This window comes from Mercenaria mercenaria, chromosome 7, assembly GCF_021730395.1.
Source record: "Mercenaria mercenaria strain notata chromosome 7, MADL_Memer_1, whole genome shotgun sequence".
NCBI classification, from domain to species: Eukaryota; Metazoa; Mollusca; class Bivalvia; order Venerida; family Veneridae; genus Mercenaria; species Mercenaria mercenaria.
Genome location: NC_069367.1, coordinates 37,784,627 through 37,807,990, shown reverse-complemented (window position 1 = coordinate 37,807,990; position 23,364 = coordinate 37,784,627). Strand labels below are relative to the sequence as shown.

The window sequence follows — 23,364 nt, the reverse complement described above, 5'->3', positions numbered from 1 at the left end:
GGTTCGGAGCAAACAGATGAAGGTATTGCAAGGCATTGAAGAGAAAATGAAGGATTTTTCTTGCCTTTCTGGATATCTAAAATTTATTACTTAGAAATATTAGCCAAATCAAAATATCTATTCAGTTTTAGCATTGGTTTTGGTTACATTTCAGCTATGTTTGTTGATATAGCAGACAACCATTCAGTGGTGGACAGGGTCAAACTGTCTTACATCTATGATGATGTAGATAATGAAGAGGTATGTTATAGTTATAATGTAATGTAAGGTTGTGTTACTCGGACATTTTGAGGACAGAGTCAGCCATAATTGGTATGGAAAAAACGGGCTTTTATTTCGTGTGAAGATATTTTAAGGTAGTGGACCCCTAATGACACTGAGCAACTTTCGTGTAGTTATATATATATTGTACACTAATACGGCATCTTTCGGCCATAAAAGAAATGCTTTTTCAAAACAACCGTAGAATGCTGAAACTGCATATGAATATATGTAATCAAATGAAAAATACTGATTATGGATAAGCAATCCAACAAGTATTTGGTACTGTGATAGGACTTTTGTTCTTTGTGAAATAGCGTATATTGCATCAACTCTTTGTAAAATGGTAAAGTTATTTCTTGAAAATAGTGATACAATTGATCTTAAAACCTAAATTATATTGGAGATAACTGATTAGCATCATATAATTGAAATAGTGGTTTACTAACATAAACCATAACAGTGTTCGCGTTTACAATGTAAAAGTATCTTAATAGAGAGTAAAATTGGGTTTGTACCTACATTTTTCAAGGCCATGGCAAACATGAGACGCAAAGTAAAAGTGGAATTGAACCTTATGAATTTGAAATCAAAAAATACTTATCACGGTATCGGAATCCCAATTTCATTTTCAGCAGCATTATTTTCTAAAAACAGCACAGAATGTTGTAGCCTATTTAATCTGGTCACCTCGGCCTTTTAAGTAATACTTAAATACCTGATGTTTTAAGATTGGAAGCATATTATCATTCAGTGATGTATTCAGACTGGTTTAGCATATTGATCAAAATTGCTACTGATCAATGTAAATAATATGAAAACAGTCCAGTTACAGTGGATATTATTGAAAACATATTCAAAATTGTTGACTCGCACATTGCAAACAGAAAGTAGGATGGAGTCTCCGGTGAACGTGAACACTGGTTTTATGTTTAAAAGTAACTATTAACAAGTTTAACCCATCATATTTGATGAAACTTTGTAATTTCTTTATACTTGTGTTAAATAACATAACTGGAATACATTTATGAAGTTAGTTAAATAAGGTGTTATTTATTGTAAAATAAGGACAATTGTCAATATTATAACTACAAAACCTGGGACTCAGTCATATTTGGCTGGGACTCAACATTTTTTGGAGTACTGAGTCCAAGGACTCAGTGAAATTTTAGAAAACGCGAACACTGCACCTAAGAATCTCGCAATTCATAAATTTTCAAAACTTTGTCGCATTGTGCACAGAGTGACATTATTTTTAAAAGAATTGACGTTGTTTATTTCAGAATCGCACAGATAACACACAGTCATTGACGTACCAGTATTTCCCTCAGATCAGTCAGTGGATCTCAGATTTCCTTGGAAGGAATGGTGACATGACAGCATCCCTGATTGGTAACAACATGCTGGTCCGACAGGTAAGATATTATATACTCTTCTTTCCATAGAAATTGTTCTTGTTGGAAAGTAAAAGCTTTTCAGTGCTTTGTATAGAAATGTCCTATAATTATGTAGAAAACGCACCATTTCCTGTTACAGTTCAACTATCTAAGTGAAAAGGTGGTCTCTGATCAGAAATGGTCTGTTGTTACAAAGTAATTTGTTCTTTAATAATGTAACTTCATTTATTGTTGTGTTAACTAGGCTTGATATTTTGCTTCCTAATTGTGTCATTAGAAAAACATATTTTAATTTACTTTATATCAGGCTTAATAAAGGGAGGTAATAGAAAATATTTTCTTCAAACACTGTGGCTGTTTGTTTATGTCATTATGTTTATTAAGTTTTATGTGAATTATGATGTTTCAATGTAAAACATGTATCTACAATGTGTTTACCTTTCAGGTGTTGAGACTTGTCCATTACCTTGTATTGTTTGGATTTTATGACAAGTCTGAGGATATCAAGAAGTTACTGGAGCCGCTGATGAGTCTGTTAGATGGTAGAAATGACAAACCTTACCCAAACTGTGAAGGTATGTTGTCCTTAATGATCTAATTGGGTTACTATGACAGTGATGATACTGACTTTAAAATCACTTTCATGACATTGGTGTTGTTTGGAGTTGTGCTCTAAATTCAGTTCAGTCATGTGAGCAAGCCATCTTGCTTGTGTTGGACAGGTTGATGGTTATAACCAGGTACCTAGCATGTGTCTGAAGTAATGTCCAGAGGGGTACCATTGGACTTTCTACATTCAGAGTCAGGTAAACTGTATACGTATATACATGTATTCATACCCAAATGGAAATTATATCAACCCTAATTCATGTCTTATATTTCTCTTTCATTTACATTATTTGATTGATTTAATGCTACATTATAATGAAGTTATATGACACTTATCAACAGAAACTTCAGCTAACAGCAGTTGTTAAGGTTCTTTATTGTGGGCCGGAAGGTGGAGATTTCCTCCTGCTGTAGTGGTCTGAAGCCCAGAAATTATCCCTAAAGTTCTGTAATGGAGCCCTTACAGAAGAAAAAGGCCTGCTGCGTACTCTTGCTGTGTACATACAGCGTATATGATGCGTACATGATGTGTACTGAAATCAAGGGCTTTAAATAGTACGCAGGATATACACCGCACATACACCGATAGTACGTTTGTAGTACACTTTTGACATGCAAATGAGCTCTGCCGCGTACTACTTGCTGCGTACATGCTGTGGACTACATAGTACACAGGATGTACGCTGGAGGAATTAGTATGCGGGAAATAGTACGCAGCATGTACGCGGCACATACACTTTTCACATGCAAATGAGCCTGCGGTGTACTACCCCTGCGGCGTACATGCTGTGTACTCCTGCGACGTACATGCTGTGTACTCCTGCGGCGTACATGCTGTGTATTCCTGGCCCGAGTCCTGCGGCGTACATGCTGTGTACTCCTGCTGCATACATGCTGTGTACTCTTGTGGTGAAACTGCTGTGATAATGTAAATTCCTTACCCCACCAACTTTCGTATGCAAATGCTGATCATTTGGACAGAAAAAAACAGAAAAAAGATAAGTGACATGCATCAATAAGTATTTACCCTTACCAAAATAATGTAGATTGATGTTATCAAATAAATTAGTATGCTTTTCTTCATCCACTTTTCAATGAAATAAATCAATTTTTATAGCATGTAATTTGGTAAACATGTGAAGAAAATGGTGTAACTGCATCAAGGGGAAACAACTTTAATGCAACTAAATATAAGTGTTATGATTTATTAGAGCATTAAAGCCTTTATAAAACATGATAGAATGGTGTTTTGCTTAAGAGTATTCAAATAACAGTGAGAGCTATTAATTCTTCTCATTCGGGCGCTGTTGAGGCATTATCTTGGTAATTATTTCTTGTATTACAAAATGTAATGCAACGAAGTTTAAATAAGGCTTTTCAATTATCCAAGTTAGAAAGCTCAAGGATTAATTCAAAATGAAAAAGAATATATTTTTACACTGCATGCAAGATGCAGCTCAGAAATCACTAAGATGTAAGCTTCACAAATGAACATTGCAAATAGTTTGGCAAATTTTCATTGTTCAGAATACCGGTAATCTGAACTATTCTATGCAATTAAGATAAAAGTTACTCGGAAATCAAGTTCTTGCATCCAAAAAAAAAAAAATGTACAAATCCTTCCTGCATGAAGTGTACTTCAGACTTTTACCTAAAAAAATGCAAAGTATAAACACCAAAAGAAAATGAACAAGTCCCTCCCGCGTATATGAAGTTTACTTCAGACTTTAACTTATAAAAAAAAAACTAAGTATAAATGCCAAGAGAAATTGTATAAGTCTTTCCCGCGTATATGAAGTGTACTGCACAAATTTCAAAGTATCTGCGGTGTACATGCAGTGTACTATTTTCTTGTACAAGTCCCTCCTGTGTACATGCAGTGTACTCCTTAAATTTTCAGAGTCTGTGCTGCGTACTTGAAGTGTACTAGTGACCTCCTGCGTACATGCTGTGTACTCGTCGAAAATAGTACGCGGCATGTACACGGCATGCGGTGTATGTAAAATGTACTCCTCTGGCGTACTACTGTGTTCGCGGCATATACACAGCAAATACGCAGCATGTACGCCACAGGGCTTGCTTCTGTAAGGGAGGACCCCACGACCCCTATCTACTTTGCAGCTGTAATCTTCTGCTTCAGTAATTACTGAAACCCCTGTTGTTGGAATAGGAAATGTTTACAGTGTCATAATCTGCTAAAATGACAAGATGACTTTTGTAAGCAAACGGGACATTCCAGCTTTGTGATCTCTGGAAAATTCTGCTTGTGTGATCAGTAGATTTGATCGGAACTGGAATGCACTAGGCATATATAGATTCCTTGATTGAAACGCATTTGTATTGTAATTATGTGACTCTAAACTTGATTTTTACTTGGAGCTTACTGTATTGCTGTATACAATATCTTGCAGGAAAAGAGGCTCAGGAGATGTTGGTTGTGTTTCGTCAGTCAGAGAGATTCAAACCCAGTCCTGAAACCAAGGCAATTGTAGAAGCCAAAGTCCAGTAAGTATCAAAGCTTAATAGGTAAATATGTAGAGCTGATTCTTGTAATTATTTATGTCTTGTATTTATAAGGTGTTAAGTCAAACTAGTTATGTTGAAGTATTGTCTTGGAATTTTATTTAGTGAAATTCCGAAATACTGAGACTTAGGTTGTGCTTAAGTAAGTTTGGGGTCCAGACAGTCATATTCCTGTGTAAGTTTATATTGATGTGTCAAAGTATGAATGTTTTCTGAAATGAAAGCATAATCATGCATTGTGTATGAAAAATGGATAGAAACTGTAAACAAAATGCGTATATGCATGTTAACATGTCCATAAATTTGAAGTTAAGGCATCAGTTTTAACAAAAACACCTACACCAGGCATCATTTTTAGCTCGACTATATGAAGTATGGAGAGCTAACCAACTCGATCCAGGCGTCAGCGTCTTTCCGCATCCACGCTTTGGTTAAAGTTTCGATGCACTTTCTCTTTATCTTTGTTATTACTTGATGGATTTACTTCAAACTTAGAACAGTTGTTCCTAATCATCACCCACATCATATGGCACAAGGGACATAACTCTGGCACCAATATTTCATGAATTATCCTCCCTTTTTACTTAGAATTTCTGGTTAAAGTTTTGGTTAACTTTCACTTTATCTCAGTTATTACTGAATGGATTTGATTCAAACTTAAAATAGTTGTTCAGCATCATCACCCACATCATATGGCAGAAGGGTCATAACTCTGGCCCCAATATTTCATTAATTATCCCCCCTTTTTACTTAGAATTTCCGGTCAAAGTTTTGGTGCACTTTCACTATATCTCAGTTTATTACTAAATGAATTTGATTCAACATGACACAAGGTGCATCACTCTTGCACCAATATTTCATAATATAACTTAATAACTTTTGACACAGACTTGAGCTTTTATCCAGTATTTCATCCACGTTAGTGTCATTAAACATTCCAGTGACAGCTCCAGCTTCGTTAAATGTGCCTAGTTTCACTATCCAGCATCGAAATAGTCTAGTGCGCTGTCTCCTGTGACAGCTCTTGTTATGTCTTAATTTCAGGTATCTTTAAGTTAAAAAATTCAGTCCAATATAATACATTGGGATTCAGCTATATAACTATATACTATATAACATTGTATTTTGTACATTTTAGTACTCGTCTCTTCTTATTTCAGAGCACTTCAAGTCTTGGATTTGTTTTTCAACTTCATATTCAACATACGACTCGAGGTAAGTTGTTAATTTTTTTTCCCAGTTCTACATTTTAAGTAAAAATGAATCTAATTGTTTGATTTTTGTGTCTCCCAGTCCACCATAACTCCCCTTTAAAATTTGGGAGAGGGGAGGAGAGTGCGAAATTGATTTACCTTGTCTGTATGTCTATGCATCTGAATTTGTGGCATACATATTAAAGAAAATATTTAGAGTTATCAAATATCACAGGATTGTTATTCAGCATGTGAAGTTTTGCATCTGGGTTTTTTTTTTTATTACACCAAGCCAGAGCAGAGTTATGGCCCTTGACTATAAGGTATGCATAAATTGCTTAACATTTTGCGACCCAAATACGTCAAATAGTATTTGACCTGGAATCATGAAGCAACCTCATTACCCTACACTCCTCTCAGCCTTAAACAGAAATTGTTCCCTCTCAGTTTCTTTTACTTCTTGTTTCTTGATGATGACTAGCACCCCAAACTCAAGGTTAAATGAAAGTTTATTTAGTTTTGTATTGCCACCACGTAACCTATGATCATAAAGTGACACATGTAAGTTCCTTGTTTTGTAATCAAATTTAGCTCGAAGTTGTTTTAATGCTGTAAAAATTAGAGCCTTCATGCCTGGGCAGTTACAGACTTGCAGACTGCTAAGTACTTGCCTCTTGCAGCTATTTGATTAAAACTCTGCAAAAGATGTAGAATCCTGTATATTAGGAAGCTATCATGTTGACTTGTATTGGATGGATGGTTGATCATGGTTTTACCTTGATGTCTGCACAGGAAGTGAATAATGTCTGGAAGGGCACTTGGTTCTTCCTTCACTATTATAGCTAGAAAGTTGCCACATGACGTGATAAAATTCAGCATATCAACAGTAGAACTTACATGAATATTCAACATGTCAGAAGATGTAATAGTGCGTCAGAGAATATATTACATTCAATTAGTTAGAATCTGTATATCGGGTAACGAAAAAACATTCAGAAAAATGATGTCAATTTGAATATTTTCAGAAATTCATTAACTTGTTCAAAACGACAAACCAAATGGCAAACCGGCCAGGAGGCAGTGCAGAGTTAGCTCCCTTGATGTACGACAGTTTTGAGCTAGAGCAAACACCAGTGTAAGTATCATTAGACGTAGAAATATACACTGAATATTCTACATGTATTCAGATTTTTGTATCTTTCAGGGAATAATCAGCTAGTAATCCTGTTAGTTAATTGTATTTTTAGAGTTCAGATTTAAGACGTATTATTATGTCTCCCCAAGGAGACATATTGTTTTTGCCCTGTCCGTCCGTCCTTCCGTCCGTCCGTCCGTACGTACGTCACACTTCATTTCCGAGCAATAACTGGAGAACCATTTGACCTAGAACCTTCAAACTTCATAGGGTTGTAGGGCTGCTGGAGTAGACGACCCCTATTGTTTTTGGGGTCACTCTGCCAAAGGTCAAGGTCACAGGGGCCTGAACATTGAAAACCATTTCCGATCAATAACTAGAGAACCACTTGACCCAGAATGTTGAAACTTCATAGGATGATTGGTCATGAAGAGTAGATGACCCCTATTGATTTTGGGGTCACTCCATTAAAGGTCAAGGTCACAGGGGCCTGAACATTGAAAACCATTTCCGATCAATAACTAGAGAACCACTTCACCCAGAATGTTGAAACTTCATAGGATGATTGGTCATGAAAAGTACATGACCTCTATTGATTTTGGGGTCACTCTGTCAAAGGTCAAGGTCACAGGGGCCTGAACATGGAAAACCATTTCCGATCAATAACTAGAGAACCACTTCACCCAGAATGTTGAAACTTCATAGGATGATTGTACATGCAAAGTAGATGACCCCTAATGATTTTGGGGTCACTCCATTAAAGGTCAAGGTCACAAGGGTCTGAACATTGAAAACCATTTCCGGTCAGTAACTTGAGAACCACTTGACCCAGAATGTTGAAACTTAATAGGATGATTGGTCATGCAGAGTAGATGACCCCTCACGATTTTGGGGTCACTCTGTGAAAGGTCAAGGTCACAGGGGCCTGAACATTGAAAACCATTTCCGATCAATAACTAGAGAACCACTTGACTCAGAATGTTGAAACTTCATAGGATGATTGGTCATGAAGAGTAGATGACCCCTATTGATTTTGGGGTCACTCCTTCAAAGGTCAAGGTCACAGGGGCCTGAACATTGAAAACCATTTCCGATCAATAACTAGAGAACCACTTGACCCAGAATGTTGAAACTTCATAGGATGATTGGTCATGAAAAGTACATGACCTCTATTGATTTTGGGGTCATTCCGTCAAAGGTCAAGGTCACAGGGGCCTGAACATGGAAAACCATTTCCGATCAATAACTAGAGAACCACTTCACCCAGAATGTTGAAACTTCATAGGATTATTGTACATGCAAAGTAGATGACCCCTATCGATTTTGGGGTCACTCCATTAAAGGTCAAGGTCACAAGGGTCTGAACATTGAAAACCATTTCCGGTCAGTAACTTGAGAACCACTTGACCCAGAATGTTGAAACTTAATAGGATGATTGGTCATGCAGAGTAGATGACCCCTCACGATTTTGGGGTCACTCTGTGAAAGGTCAAGGTCACAGGGGCCTGACATTGAAAACCATTTCCGGTCAGTAACTTGAGAACCACTTGACCCAGAATGATGAAACTTCATAGGATGATTTGTCATGCAGAGTAGATGACCCCTAACGATTGTACGGTCACTCTGTTAAAGGTCAAGGCCACAGGGGCCTGAACATGGAAAACCATTTCCAATCAATAACTTGAGAACCTCTCGACTCAGAATGTTGAAACTTCATAGGATGATTGTTCATGCAGAGTAAATGACCCCTATTGTTTCTGGGGTCACTCCGTTAAAGGTCAGGGTCACAGGGGCCTGAACATTGATAACCAGTTCCGATCAATAACTTGAGAACCACGTGACCCAGAATGTTGAAACTTTATAGGATGATTGGTCATGAAGAGTAGATGACCCCTATTGATTTTGGGGTCACTCTGTCAAAGGTCAAGGTCACAGGGGCCTGTTCGTGTAAAATCATTTTTTGGAAATAACTTGAGAAACCATCAGTGTTTCTTTGACTTTCGCTCCTGACCCCTATTGACTTCTTGCCAATAGGACTTTGCATTGGGGGAGACATGGGCTTTTTTACAAAAGCATTTTCTAGTTCATTGAATATTTTGCTTTTTTCATAAGCAAGAGAAATAAAAAAAATTCATTTAGCTTAGTATACAGAGTTGGTTTGTCTGTCATGCATGTTACATTCATATTATTTTAAATACATAGAGTCAAAATTTTAGTTTTTCTTGTATAATATAAAATTAGGTCTACTGTGAACTTAGTTAATATTGTTGACATTGAATTTTGGCAAGTAGGGCTTTTTCAAGCAACTAAAATTTCTTGGAAAAAAATAAAATATAGGACTTTTGTTTGTTTGTAGAGCTTAAATTTCGTGGAATGGCACAGTCGCAAAACTCATGAAATTTAATCCTCTACAAATGATAGACTTTTCCCTGCTTAATTTCTAAAATGGGTTGGTCCATCATTCAGTTCTGGCAGTAGATCTACCACTTGTTTATTGATATTATAGGGGCGTTCATTGAAAATTTACTGACTGAACAGTGAACAGTGGAGACAATGACCAGCCTGCACAGACATGCAAGCTGATCTTGGATTGCACTGGTCACAAAGGCAGTATCACTTGCCGCCTGCAGGCTAAATGTTTAAAATTTATAGTGTTAGCTTTCTTCCTGTTAAAATAATGAAATAAAATTATTGTATTTGTATGCAGGAAAGCTGTTAATGAGAAAAATTTATGTTTACAGACGTAAGTGAAAATGTGACCATTCAGATTTAATGAAGTCAAAAATTTAATATCACCTTCCTGTATGATGGAGTTTTATTTTACAATTAAAAGGATTTTGCACTATCTAAAGATATACTGAAAATTTTGATTGAACATCACTTCCCTGTGTGATTGTTTTAAATGTTTTTCAGCATATTAAATAATACACTAAAGAAAACATGAAAACTAATTCCACTTGTTGTTAAACATTTGGCACAAGATATTTTAATGTGCAACAGGCCCTTGTCTTTTTCATTCCCATTTTCACCATTCATCTAGTATGCTGTTGTGAGTTTAGGATGGAAGTATTAATTAGTTATTGCTTGATGAATGGGTGATTGTCCAGGTTTGTGTACCAGACCAAAGTGATAGTCACAGAGGCCAATAAGTTTCCATGTCGGGTTTATTAAAATTTGAATATTAACATTTTGCAATAACTTTATCATATAAATATAAGGCTATGTGATTTTGGAGTTTTCTTCAGTAAGAATAAGTATAGCAATATCTCATAAATGTTTGACTATATGATTTTAGAAATGACTAAATAAGAATAACTTTAGCTGTTTCTCATAACTGTATTGCTGTAAAATTTTAGATATACCCTGGAAACAAATGAATGGAGGAAAACAAAGTTTCAAAAAGTCACAGTGAACTATCAAAATTTAGAGTACATGTTTCATTTATTCATTTTATTTAGAGGAATTAGTTGACCTTAACTTTTGACCTTGCATCGATATTGTTAGACTTAATGAAATTTTGATTTCATAGTATTATATTTTTCTCGGAACATTTTTTGAAGATCAGATTCACTTGCTTTAATTTGTTATAAAGATTTTAATGAACTGTTGCTAATATATTATTTTTTATAAACATGATAACAGTATTGAATATTGAAATGATACATGGTCATAAACAGTGTCACCTAATTCCTGGAATGTTCTTACCACATTAGTATTTCATTAAGACTGTTCACTAATTAGAAAAACCCAACTCCAATAACTAACTAACTTGTTTAAAAACTTGTATTTTGTTCATATAAAGGTAGAAGTGTTCATTTTTTGCATGCCATTGGGAAATGTTTGAAATTATAAGATAATCCTAAATGCTGGATTTAATTAACTTGCTTTTCTTCTTTAATAACTGGGGGGCCTCCATGGCCGAGTGGTTAAGGTCGCTGACTTCAAATCACTTGCCCCTCACTGATGTGGGTTCAAGCCTCATACAGGGCGTTGAATTCTTTATGTGAGGAAGCCATCTAGCTGGCTTATGGAAGGTCAGTGGTTCTTCCCAGGTGCCCGCTCGTGATGAAATAATGCACAGAGGGGCCCATGGTGTCTTCCTCCACCATCAAAGTTGGAATGTTGCCATATGACCTATAATTGTGTTGGTGCGTCGTTAAACCCAACAGAAACAAAATATCTTGACTAACTATAGTATATAAGCCGTGCCATGAGAAAACCAACATAGTGGGTTTGCGACCAGCATGGATCCAGACCAGCCTGCGCATCCGCGCAGTCTGGTCAGGATCCATGCTGTTCGCTAACAGTTTCTCTAATTGCAGTAGGCTTTAAAAGTGAACAGCATGGATCCTGACCAGACTGCGCAGATGCTCAGGCTGGTCTGGATCTATGCTGGTCGCAAAACCACTATGTTGGTTTTCCCATGGCGTGGCTCAATTTTGGTCCTCCATAGCCAAGTGGTTAAGGTCACTGAATGAATCTCTTACCTTTTGCCACTTGAAGTTTGAAACCTGACTTGGGGTGTAGAATTCCTTGTCAGGAAGCTATCCAGCTGGCTTAGGTAAAGTAATCGGTTCCAGTCAGGTGTCCCCCTATGCATGAAATTATACCTGGAGTTGCATCTAGGGTTTATGATCTATAATTTTGTCAGTTTGGTGTTAAATGCAACATAATTGAGGAATTGCTTGTGCAAACTCCGGTTTAGGAGACAGATTTAAAATAACAAGTTAAAAAAGGTTACTAAATGAATTAAATGTTCAGTGGTTTAAAGATGAATTTGGAGGCAAGTCTCACAGTGCCATCTTGTTAATGGTTGATTTGAAGATTGGCTCACTAACAACAAAGTTTTTAAGCTGGTACTCAAATTCAATTTGAAAACGTCAGATGGATAGTAATGGAAAAGAATTTCAGCAGTACACAAAATTGAAAGTAGATCCTTGCATTTCATACCTATTAAAAGTGGAATTAAATTCTTAGCCTGCCAGTTCAATCATATTAAATAATTGTTTGTAAAAACTTTTTCAAGTGTTAAGGAGATGGAAAAAATTCTGCAGTGTATATAAAATAGTCAGATAACTATATTTAATGAAGTTTATTTTTAAGTCAATCAGCCCTAGATTGGAGGTAAGGGTTTTAATGCACATTTTAATTTTTTTTTCATATGCCATCTTAATATTTAATGTTCATATTTTATTAAAACTCTGCACCAGATTTTACATGTCTGGAAATTCTTTTTTATTACGTCATTTTTAGGTCACCTGTCACGAAGTGACAAGGTGAGCTATTGTGACCGCTTGATGTCCGTCGTGCGTTGTGCGTCGTCAGTCGTGCGTCGTCCGTCAACAATTTCTAAAAAGATCTTCTTCTTGAAAACCACTGGGCAGAATTACACCAAACTTCACAGGAATGATCCTTGGGTGGCCCCCTTTCAAAATTGTTCAAAGAATTGAATTCCATTCAGAACTCTGGTTGCCATGGCAACCGAAAGGAAAAAATTTAAAAATCTTCTTGTCCAAAACCACAGGGCCAAGGGCTTTGATATCTGGTGTGTAGCATCATCTAGTGGTCCTCTACCAAAATTGTTCAAATTATCCCCCTAGGGTCAAATATGGCCCCGCCCCGGGGGTCACATGGTTTATATAGACTTATATAGGGAAAACTTTGAAAATCTTCTTGTACAAAACCACATGGCCTAGGGCCTTGATATTTGGTACGTAGCATCATCTAGTGGTCCTCTACCAAGATTGTTCAAATTATCCCCCTAGGGTCTAATTTGGTCCCACACCGGGGGTCACATGGTTTATATAGACTTATATAGGGAAAACTTTGAAAATCTTCTTGTACAAAACCATATGGCCTAGGGCTTTAATATTTGGTGTGTAGCATCATCTAGTGCTCCTCTACCAAGATTGTTCAAATTATCCCCCTAGGGTCTAATATGGCCCCACACCGAGGGTCACATGGTTTATATAGACTTATATAGGGAAAACTTTGAAAATCTTCTTGTACAAAACCATATGGCCTAGGGCTTTGATATTTGGTGTGTAGCATCATCTAGTGGTCCTCTACCAAGATTGTTCAAATTATCCCCCTAGGGTCAAATATTGCCCCGCCCCGGGGGTCCCAAATTTTACATAGACTTATATAGGAAAAAAAGTTTAAAAATCTTCTTGTCTGAAACCACAACACTTAGATCTTTGATATTTGGTGTGTAGCATTGTCTTATGGACCTCAACCAAAATTGTTAAAATTGTACCCCTTTGGTGAAAAGAGGCCCTGCCCTGGGGGTCACAAGTTTTATATAGACTTGTATAGGAGAAAGCTTTAAAAATCTTCTTGTCTGAAACCATACGACCTAGGCTTTTGATATTGGAATGATGCATTGTCTTGTAGTCCTCTACCAAAATTGTTCAAATTATGCCCCAGGGGTTAAAAGAGGCCCCACCCTGGGTCACTTAGTTATTATGTAAGTTATATAGGAAAAATACTTAAAAAATCATCTGATCCTATTTCCAAGACTGTTTAATTATAATTACTTGATGACCCCAAGTAATATGATGTCATTTGACTGTGACCTTGACCTGCTGACCTACTTTCTTGTTTTTTAAGATACAGCCTTGAAATTTTGATAACATACACAGTTTTGCACACAGATCGTAAAACTGAATTTCATTGACCATGAATGTGACCTACTGACTTTCTTAATATTTTATCATCAGTTTGACATTTGAAACATGTAGCTCATATTACTCATGTGAGCGATCCAGGGTCATCATGACCCTCTTGTATGAATGAAATTTCGATTGAAAATGCAGCATTTGTACTTCAATGTTGTCACCTATTATACTATATATTTTGTACACCATGCACTGTCATTTTTCTTTATAACTCTAAATAACTAATTGTTAATATTTATTAAAGGTGGGGGGGGGGGGGTAGGGAGGCATCAGTATTTTTATTTAGAGGGGTTCCAGAGAGAGAAGAGGGAAGGAATTACACCATTTGGAAAGTTGTAAGCAGAAGTATATGTCATTGATGTCTATTTGAGCTTGAGTATTTGACCGCTCAGCGGTTCCAATTAGAAAATTTCCAGCGACTTCGAAGCCAGATGAAATTGTCAGACATACCATTCAGAATCGGGAGTAAAATAATTTTCACTGGTTTTAGTTACAAATGGGAATATCCTGCTCAAGGGTAACAGTTCATGTGGTAACAAGGCTCTGCTGACAGCTGTCACCAGAGAGCCAGATGATCTGATCCACACCTTCAACCAGTGATAGAATTATTTTTTGTACTTACCATATTCTAAAAAATAATAGAATGAATGATATTAACCAAATGACTTTCTTTATAGCACTGTTTTTATGAAGTAGTGTATTTAAACAAAGTGTGGGAAATAATTATATTCATAAACATAAAATATATCATGACGTTTCAAGACGCACATCAATGTCAAGTTCAGGTTTAGTTTTATTATTTGTAGTGTAACATCATTGTCTTTTTAAAAAAAAAAAACTTTCTGAATCAAGAACAAAAAGCAACTATCAAGGTATTTCAATGATTAATACATGAATCTACCACAAGAATATAATTCGTTACATGTCATTTGTAGAAGAGTAGTCTGGCATGGGGGATGTAAGATGTTGACCCTGGCAAGGGTGAAGTCGCCAGCAAGGCTGTCTTTTCACAGATGATCATCATGTGTTATCAAAATCCAATGCATTTAATTTTAGCACATTAAGTCTACTAGTAATTTTACAGAAAACTAGATATTAATAATAATTTCTAACATTGTCTTATTTTTTCAGCATGCATGTGATTAGCAATTAGATGAAGCACCTGCATGCTTTGGGAAAATGCTCACCATTTTATTGCATGCGAAATAGTTCAGTTGTTACTTATAGCTATGTAGAAATAATTTCAGTCTATTGTTGAATAAACTTTGTTATAAAAAAAAGTTGTTGGAAAATGATTACTTATATCAGTTACGAATATCTGATATGGAGGGAGTTTGTGATTAACCTTTATTCCACTAAATTTAAAAAACAGAGTGGCCCATCATTGAATTTTGGTAATACAGTCGACATCGTACTTGCGACCACCTCTATTAAGCGATTTTTTATTAAACGACCGGTCAGAATCCCTCCCGAATGTTTTCAGTACATAAATTCATTCCATTAAACGACTTTTTTATTACATGACTAGCGACCACATAAAGGTAGTCCCGATATGTAAAATATTCGACAAAAGTATCTATTAAGCAACCGGGTACCAAATTCCCGCCGGGCATTTCTTCACATGTGTACTTGGCGAGAAGTTTTTTTTTTTCACCTGACTGAATGCAATTAACTTTGTTCACAATTTTAAATCAGATTTTGAAATGTTTTGCCATCATGGCATCAACATCGGCTAAACGCAAAGTACATTAATAATTAAAAATGACTTTTCTCTTCACCTGACTGAAATCTATTAAGAGACCATTCCATTAAGAGACCACTTTTTAGTAGTCCCTTGGCCGGTCTCTTAATACAGTGTCGACTGTATCATTTATTATTCGAAGGGGTGCTCACTGAATAGCGAACGGTGCAGACCATGAACTGTGCAGGCTGATCTTGGTCTGCACTGGTCGCAAAGGCAGGATCTCTTGCCACGAGCAGGCTAAAGGTTAATGTCAAATGTGTATTTATTCTTCACACATAATAATTATTATGTAGCTAAAAAAATCTGTGGAATTTTCTGTCAACTTGCTATAGGAAAGAAGGCTTCATGTTTGAAGTCCTAGGTTTTGTTTTGCTAGTACCTTTTAAATGTCAATAGCTAAACTTAGTAAATTACTTACAGTATACCCCATTTTACACAGACGAGACTGATACTAATGAAGATATAATATTATGTGTATATATTCTTACATAATCGCAGCTTCTCTATCTGAATTTACTTACTCTTGCAAAATGTTAACAAGACTTTCTCTCATGTGCAGCCAATTGTGACTTGTGTAATATATAAATTTAAAAAGAAAGAAGATACTATTTGCAAAATGATATTCTATTGAATATGTATATTTTAAAAAGATAATTATTATTTGCACATACCGGTATATTATAATTATGCTGTGCCACCAAAGGGTCTCACAAAAGTCAGTATTTCTTTAAACCTGTATTTTGCACTATTACTGTGCAAAGATCATATTGTGGCCTCTGTGTGAAATAGTTTCTACTTGTTTATATGTGTAGCAGTCAAAAATCTTGATGAAAAAAAAATAAAAAGCCATAGTGATCATACTTTGTTCACAAAATAAGGTCCTTATGTTTTCAGTACTGTAGTTTGAGTAATATTTGGGAGGGTTTTATTTTTGCTAATACAATAAAACCTATGTTAAAGACCACCTTTGAACAGAGACCACCTGGCTCTAACAACCCCATGTTTTATTTCCCATTTTAACATTTACAGTGTATTTTAATCTGTGAATAAAGACCACCTCCCAATAAAGACCACATTTTGGCTCTCCCAAGGGTGGTCTTTATAGACAAGTTTGACTGTATTCGCAAATACATTTTTAATACCACTCAAAAATTAAAAGTATTTGTGAACGTTACTCTACATTGTCCTAAAACACAGACACTTACGTTTTGCTAATTCATGAATTAGGCTGCAAACTGAAATCACTAAATAAAGCCTTCACAAAAATTACCATTCTGCAGTATGTAAACATGTTTTATTTCAATATAAAAATATAATTGTTGTTTTTACTTTAGGGTTGCAAGAGCAGGTATGAAAAGGTTGACAGAGATATTTGAGATTACCTCCTTCATGAAAGGCTATGAGATTGTAGATATTCTGCTGGTGAGTATCATAGATGTATAAAGATTAGCTAATAAAGATGTTTGAGATTACCTCCTTCATGAAAGGCTATGAGATTGTAGATATTCTACTGGTGAGTATCCTAGATGTTACAGAGATTATTTAGATTAATGTCTTCATGTTCCCTAGATGTGTTATGTCATTTACTTGTCAGGATAAACCAAGTTAGGGTTGGAGACCCAAGTAACGAATAAAACCCTCAAAGGTTATTTATCCCCCCGCCAAAGGCGAAGGGGATATTAGAAATGCTCTCCGTGCGTGCGTGCGTGCGTCCTTCCGCAACGATCTTTGTCCGGAGCATAACTCCAAAAGTACTGGAGGGATTTTCTTCAAACTTCATACACTGATAGAACACATTGGGAGGAAGTGCAGTGTGCAAGAACAATAACTCTACCTTGCCTATTTTTTGAGTTATTCCCCTTTATCTTATTTTCTTAAAAAATTTTGTCCGGAGCATAACTCCAAAAGTACTGGAGGGATTTTCTTCAAACTTCATACACTGATAGAACACATTGGGAGGAAGTGCAGTGTGCAAAAACAATAACTCTACCTTGCCTATTTTTTGAGTTATTCCCCTTTATCATATTTTCTTTAAAAAAAATTGTCCGGAGCATTTCTTCTTCATGCATAGAGGGATTTTGATATAACTTGGCACAAATGTTCACCACCACGAGACAGAATGTCATGCGCAAGATCCAGGTCCCTAGGTCTAAGGTCAAGGTCACACTAAGAGGCCAAAGATCAGATACAAGAATGACATTGTCCAAAGCATTTCTTCTTCATGCATGGAGGGATTTTGATGTAACTTGGCACAATTATACACCATCATGAGACGAAGTGTCATGTGCAGTTCCCTTCTTTAGAATTACCTCCCTTTGTTGTTACTTTAAATAGCTTTTATTGTAACTTTTTCATTACTAGTCGTAGGGAAAAATCGAGACAACTTTTCTGTAGTACAACATGCATGCTACATCCAATTTTGAGGTGTATTTTGACCAATCTCTACCTGGTAAAGATTTTTTTGTGGACTTGCATTTTTTTTTTTTTTTTTTTTTTTTTAAGATTAACTCCCCTTAGTTGTTACTATAAATAACTTATATTGTAACTTTTTTATAATTGACCATAGGGAAAAAACAAGACCACTTTTCTGTGGTACAACATGGATGTTACTTTCCAATTTTACGTGTATTTTAAGATATCTACCTGGTAAGGAGTTTTTTGTGGACTTAGAAAAACAAAAGACTTACAATGATTACTAAACAACCACAAAATTAAAATTCCATTTGCAAATACAGCTGCTAGACTAAAGAAATTTGCTGTGACGGGCATATATTGTGACATTCTGGCACTCGTGTTCCCTGTTAGCTTTCCATTCCTTCTTTTTACAGTAGCCATGTAGAAAAACATCATAGCTATACTGTTCATGAAAATTAATAAAATTTAGCAGTAAACCACCTCACCACTGACTTATACTTTCTTTTACATCTTTAAAACCCCTGATGCGGACCACAACTAAATGGTTCTTCAAAGCTTTCCCCAAAATTAATACTTTCAGACACTAACTTGCCAGGAACTTTAGCCTTCAATTATAATATGCCAGGCGGGGGGATTGGCCATGTCTAACATGGCTCTTGTTACATTTTAATCTACATGATACAAGTGCAACTACAATACTGAATACTTGACAATGAAACATGCCTATTTTATAACACAGTAACAATAACTCAATGTCCTAATAGTGTTGCTGATACAGCATTGTTGTGTCCCTTAGTATGTATATAATCCAGTTACACAACAAGATGTATGAAGATATTTGAGATTACATCCTTCATGGAAGGCAGTGAGATTGTTGATAGTCTCTTGTTGAGTAACATAGATGCATAGAGATCCTCCAAAATAGGCAGTGAGATCGTTGATAGTCTCTTGTTGAGTAACGTAGATGCATAGAGATCCTTCAAAACAGGCAGTGAGATCGTTGATAGTCTCTTGTTGAGTAACATAGATGCATAGAGATCCTTCAAAGTAGGCAGTGAGATCATTGATAGTCTCTTGTTGAGTAACATAGACGCATAGAGAGTCTTCAGATTGTTGATAGTCTCTTGTTGAGTAACATAGATGCATAGAGATCCTTTGAGAAAGACTGCGAGGTTGTGGATGCTTTTTTTGTTGAGTGCTCTAGAAGTCTATTTCTTTGTAGTTTTTACAAGGGCTTTTCCCTAAGGTAACACTTAGTGATCCGAGAATTATTAAATTTGCAAAATTTTAAGCATGAAATATGTCTTTGCAAACGTTAAAAAAATAATTTGAAAAAAATGCTGAGAAAGGCATGTTTTAATTATGAAATAACCATGGTGATCAGTTTGAATATGCATGTAGTGTAAGTTACAAAAAAACCTATTTATAGCACAGTCATGATTTCAAAGTCACAAGCCTTGCATATAATGTAATCCACAGTATTTTTTCCATAAAAAATATTACATGTCTTCAAGATTTCTTTGTAGATGAGACTGAAGAATATATCAGAAACTTCAAGATGATCATTTTGTACAATGGTTCATTTTAATGCAACAACTTGAACTTGTGTAAATTTTCAGGACCTGTCACACTATGAGTATGATGATATGGTACGGAAGTCAATGCACCTGCTCAACAGATATTTCTCCGCTCACAACAATCTGTACAAACGAGCAGTCCAGGCACAGGTAAAAATATAGTTCCTCAACTTTTCATGTCTCCACCATTAATGATGATGAGGAGATATATAGTGTTACCCTTGTCCATGTGCTTGTATATCAATGTGTTTATATGTTTTGTTTGAAGAAAAGAACTTGGTTATGCATGATGTGATTTCATGATAACTTGGCAAAAATTACTACCATAACAAGACAATTCGTTGCTTGCAAGGTCACACTTGGAGGTCAAAGATCATGTCATTTTTCTCTTTCGGTCTGTTACTTTTGTGTGTATGTGTGTAAGGACATTCGCCACAACAAGACAATGTTTTGCATGCAGTCTTTAGCATAAAAGGTCAAGGTTACAAAGGTCTTATTGACCACAGACGCCTCATTTCATGTATGCAAAAGTAAATTGAAGTGAGCTTGTGTCAGACAGGTTCTAAATGTGTAATATTTCTACAGGTATTGATCACAGATGGTTCAGTTCATGTATACAAAGAGCTTGAAGAGAAACTGCCAGTACTAAGGAGACTGTCCGCAAATAAACTTGGAGATAGTGAGGCAAACCAGCTAGCAGAAATACTTGAAGAATTCATACAGTAAGTAGAGGGTTGATCATTTTCTCTTCAGACATGTATTTTTTGCAAATTTCCATTTTCCTTCAGAGATGAAATAAGGCCAATGAAACAGGAAGATGACTTGCACATTTTGATTTTTTTGGGGTATAGAATATTCCCATAATCTTATCAGGAAAGTGTTTTGATAACTGTGGCTTTGTTGAAAACCAGGATAGAGGCAAATAATCTCATGGAGGATGACAGTTTGTATGAACTTCCTACAAAATGTGTTACACCACCTCAGATTAGCATATGGAAGTTGTCAGTTTATTGTTGAGAACAAGACTTCAGTACTCATGTGCATCTAGGAAGCATACTGCTATTACATAAGTATAAAGAACTGAATAAATGGCATTAAATCTGTATTTTAAATGAATTAAAACACAATTGTCTTATTACAGTTTCTGTCACCTGGAGGGAGAAGAGGAAGAACCCCATGCGATGAATCAGAGCATTCTCTACAATAATGGTAGGTTCTATTAATTTATACTATTCTTTTTGGTTGATTGTGCAACAAGATCTACAACTTATATTAATCACACTTGACACCTCATTTCTTCTGTAATTGATCACTGTGAGAATATGAGAGAAGAGAAGCCAACTTCCTTTTGAATGATGAGCTCCAAGCCAGGGAATTACAGGTACCATTTTTCGTGTCTTTGGTGATGTTTTTGGTGTGACTTGGCTAGGGAACAAACCCTTGACCTTGCGCATTTGAAATGGATGTTCTACCACTAGGTTATTGAGGCAGTACTCTTGTGTGATGAACATACAACAAAAGTCACGACTTCCTCTTGTGTAACTGGACAAAATCTTTCAAGTCTAAATCCTTCATCAATAACACAATAAACCAGAAATTACATTAATTTAAAATAGATTTACATGAACTAATGTTGTCCAGCATTGCTAAATATTTTGTACAACTGTTATTACAAAATGGATTCTTATCACTGTTCAACTGTATATGAGCCGTGCCATGAGAAAACCAACATAGTGGGTGTGCGACCAGCATGGATCCAGACCATCCTGCGCATCCGCGCAGTCTGGTCAGGCTCCATACTGTTCGCTTTTAAAGCCTATTGGAATTGGAGAATCTGTTAGTGAACAGCATGGATCCTGACCAGACTGCGCGGATGAGCAGGCTGGTCTGGATCCATGCTGGTCGCATACCCACTATGTTGGTTTTCCCATGGCATGGCTCATATTATTAATAAAAACTTTAATCCAACTACATAATTGTTTTATTATTTGTAGAAACCTAACAGTATATAGAATGAATTAAAGATAGTTATATTTAAGAACTTGTTCAAGAGAAATGGATCCTGTATAATATATAGTGTTCTTTCATTTAAGGTATCATTGAGGATGCATTCTCTATCTTGTCTCAAGAAATTGATGTCAAATTGCTGGTAAGAAATACTTGTCCTGTTAATGCTGTAGAATTTCAGTAAAATTACTTTAAGCCCCAAGTCAGATTCAATTCTGCAAAAGGCATTAATCCATTTTAGAAAGTATTTAATTCAGACAGCAAGAGCAAATATAAGGAAGTATTTACAGTGCTCCCAACCTACTAGAAAATCAGAAAAAAATTCTGAAATTTTTAAATTAAATTTCAGGACCTGGAAAGTGCATTTTTTTTTTATTAAAAAGAGCAAAAAACTGGGAAAAATTCGAGAATTATAGGTGGCTGAATATTCATAAAGTGCATTGTAACTGAAACAATGTGCATCTTGCTGATGTGTATGAAACGTATTTTGCAGGACCAGTACACAGGGTTACGGCAAGTGTTTGAGAAGACATTTATTTTATTGAAACGTCTGGCAAGGGAGAACAAAGTGGTACAGGAACGTTTATTTGACCGTCTTGACCTGCTTCTCTCCAAGGAGGGGGCAGCACCAGAACTGGCAGAGGCCCTCACTGAGGTAAAACCATTATTTAGATCAGTCATTGTAATTAGAATAATGCATTGATTGATTTAAACTCGCTTTATGAAATTAAGAGATACATTTTCCTGTTTTAGATATTTCATTATATTTTCTATGCAGTATTTTTTCAGTATTGCAAAAGGTGGGTGTTTAATACCTGTGAAAAGTTTTATCAGTGCTACGATGTCCAAACTTGTGACCCCAAAAATATATCTCTCTGGTTTAAATATATATGTCGGAAGTTAGTATGTTTTATTGAACTTCTGACTTTTGTTTTCTTATCAAACCACAATTCAATTTTTTTCAGGTGTTTACTGGCAATTCAAAGACATGTATGAAAATTGCTCAACACCAAGTGCAAAAAATTATGGCCCTTGTTGCCGAACACAAATCTTCTGTTCCACAATTTTTGGATCTTCTAAATGCTGTTGTCAAGGTGGAGGAGTTAGATCTGCCACTGAAACGTAACCAAGGATTCGTAATGACCTACTTTATGCAGTTCAGGTCAGAGGTTGCAGTCGTTATTGACCAAGACGAGAAAGCTAGGTATGTATTAAATTGGGAACGGAAGTCTTACAGCATGCATTTTTAGTTGTGGATAGTAGAGGAAACTTAACATTGATTGTCTACTTACCACAAATATCTTTCATTGTAGGCAATTTTAGGAATTCTAATTCTGCAACAGAAACAGAACTTTTTTTAGAAATTTTGTAACTAATCTAAAATCCTAATATTTCATCTTTATACTGCTTGTAGACTTAAAATCTGTTTCAAAACGTATAAATGATATTTATATATATAAATACTGTATGTAGAAAGATTGGATTTTTTTCTTATTTTCAGAGAAAGTATTTTAACCTCATCACACTCGGGTGACCTCAACTTCCTCATTTCAATGGTTGATCTCCTGGCTACCTGTGCTGAGGTTTGTTTCTCATGTAGTACAGTTAGATAATATACATGATAAATTCATACTTTCTAACCCTTACGATGCTGGACACAATTGTGCCTTTGTTAGTGTGTAGATCATGATCAGCCTGCACATCCATGCAGTCTGATCAGGATCTGCACTGTTTTTGTCATTTAGTCAGTATATGAAGCTAAGGCAGGTCAGCTGTACTGGGAAATTATCATTCATGATGGACAAGTTCTTGTGGAATTTTTGCTT

At 35.9% G+C, this 23,364-nt stretch overlaps 1 protein-coding gene across 12 annotated transcripts in view; it reads left to right on the top strand.

Moving 5' to 3' along the window:
* LOC123554376 (inositol 1,4,5-trisphosphate receptor type 2-like) overlaps window positions 1-23,364 on the top strand; it is a 184,210-nt gene that overhangs the window by 60,981 nt on the left and 99,865 nt on the right. For 10 of the 12 annotated variants that reach the window (XM_053548140.1, XM_053548139.1, XM_053548145.1 and 7 more), the window contains 15 exons: window positions 155-240; window positions 1,545-1,676; window positions 2,104-2,233; window positions 4,679-4,772; window positions 5,951-6,005; window positions 7,009-7,118; window positions 10,475-10,546; window positions 16,874-16,961; window positions 19,574-19,681; window positions 20,117-20,253; window positions 20,673-20,740; window positions 21,625-21,680; window positions 22,032-22,193; window positions 22,504-22,742; window positions 23,040-23,121. In XM_053548140.1, coding sequence (XP_053404115.1) covers window positions 155-240; window positions 1,545-1,676; window positions 2,104-2,233; window positions 4,679-4,772; window positions 5,951-6,005; window positions 7,009-7,118; window positions 10,475-10,546; window positions 16,874-16,961; window positions 19,574-19,681; window positions 20,117-20,253; window positions 20,673-20,740; window positions 21,625-21,680; window positions 22,032-22,193; window positions 22,504-22,742; window positions 23,040-23,121 — 1,619 coding nt within the window. The remainder of the gene's footprint in view (window positions 1-154; window positions 241-1,544; window positions 1,677-2,103; window positions 2,234-4,678; window positions 4,773-5,950; window positions 6,006-7,008; window positions 7,119-10,474; window positions 10,547-16,873; window positions 16,962-19,573; window positions 19,682-20,116; window positions 20,254-20,672; window positions 20,741-21,624; window positions 21,681-22,031; window positions 22,194-22,503; window positions 22,743-23,039; window positions 23,122-23,364) is intronic. The other 2 variants (XM_053548146.1, XM_053548144.1) reach the window with 1 other exon arrangement.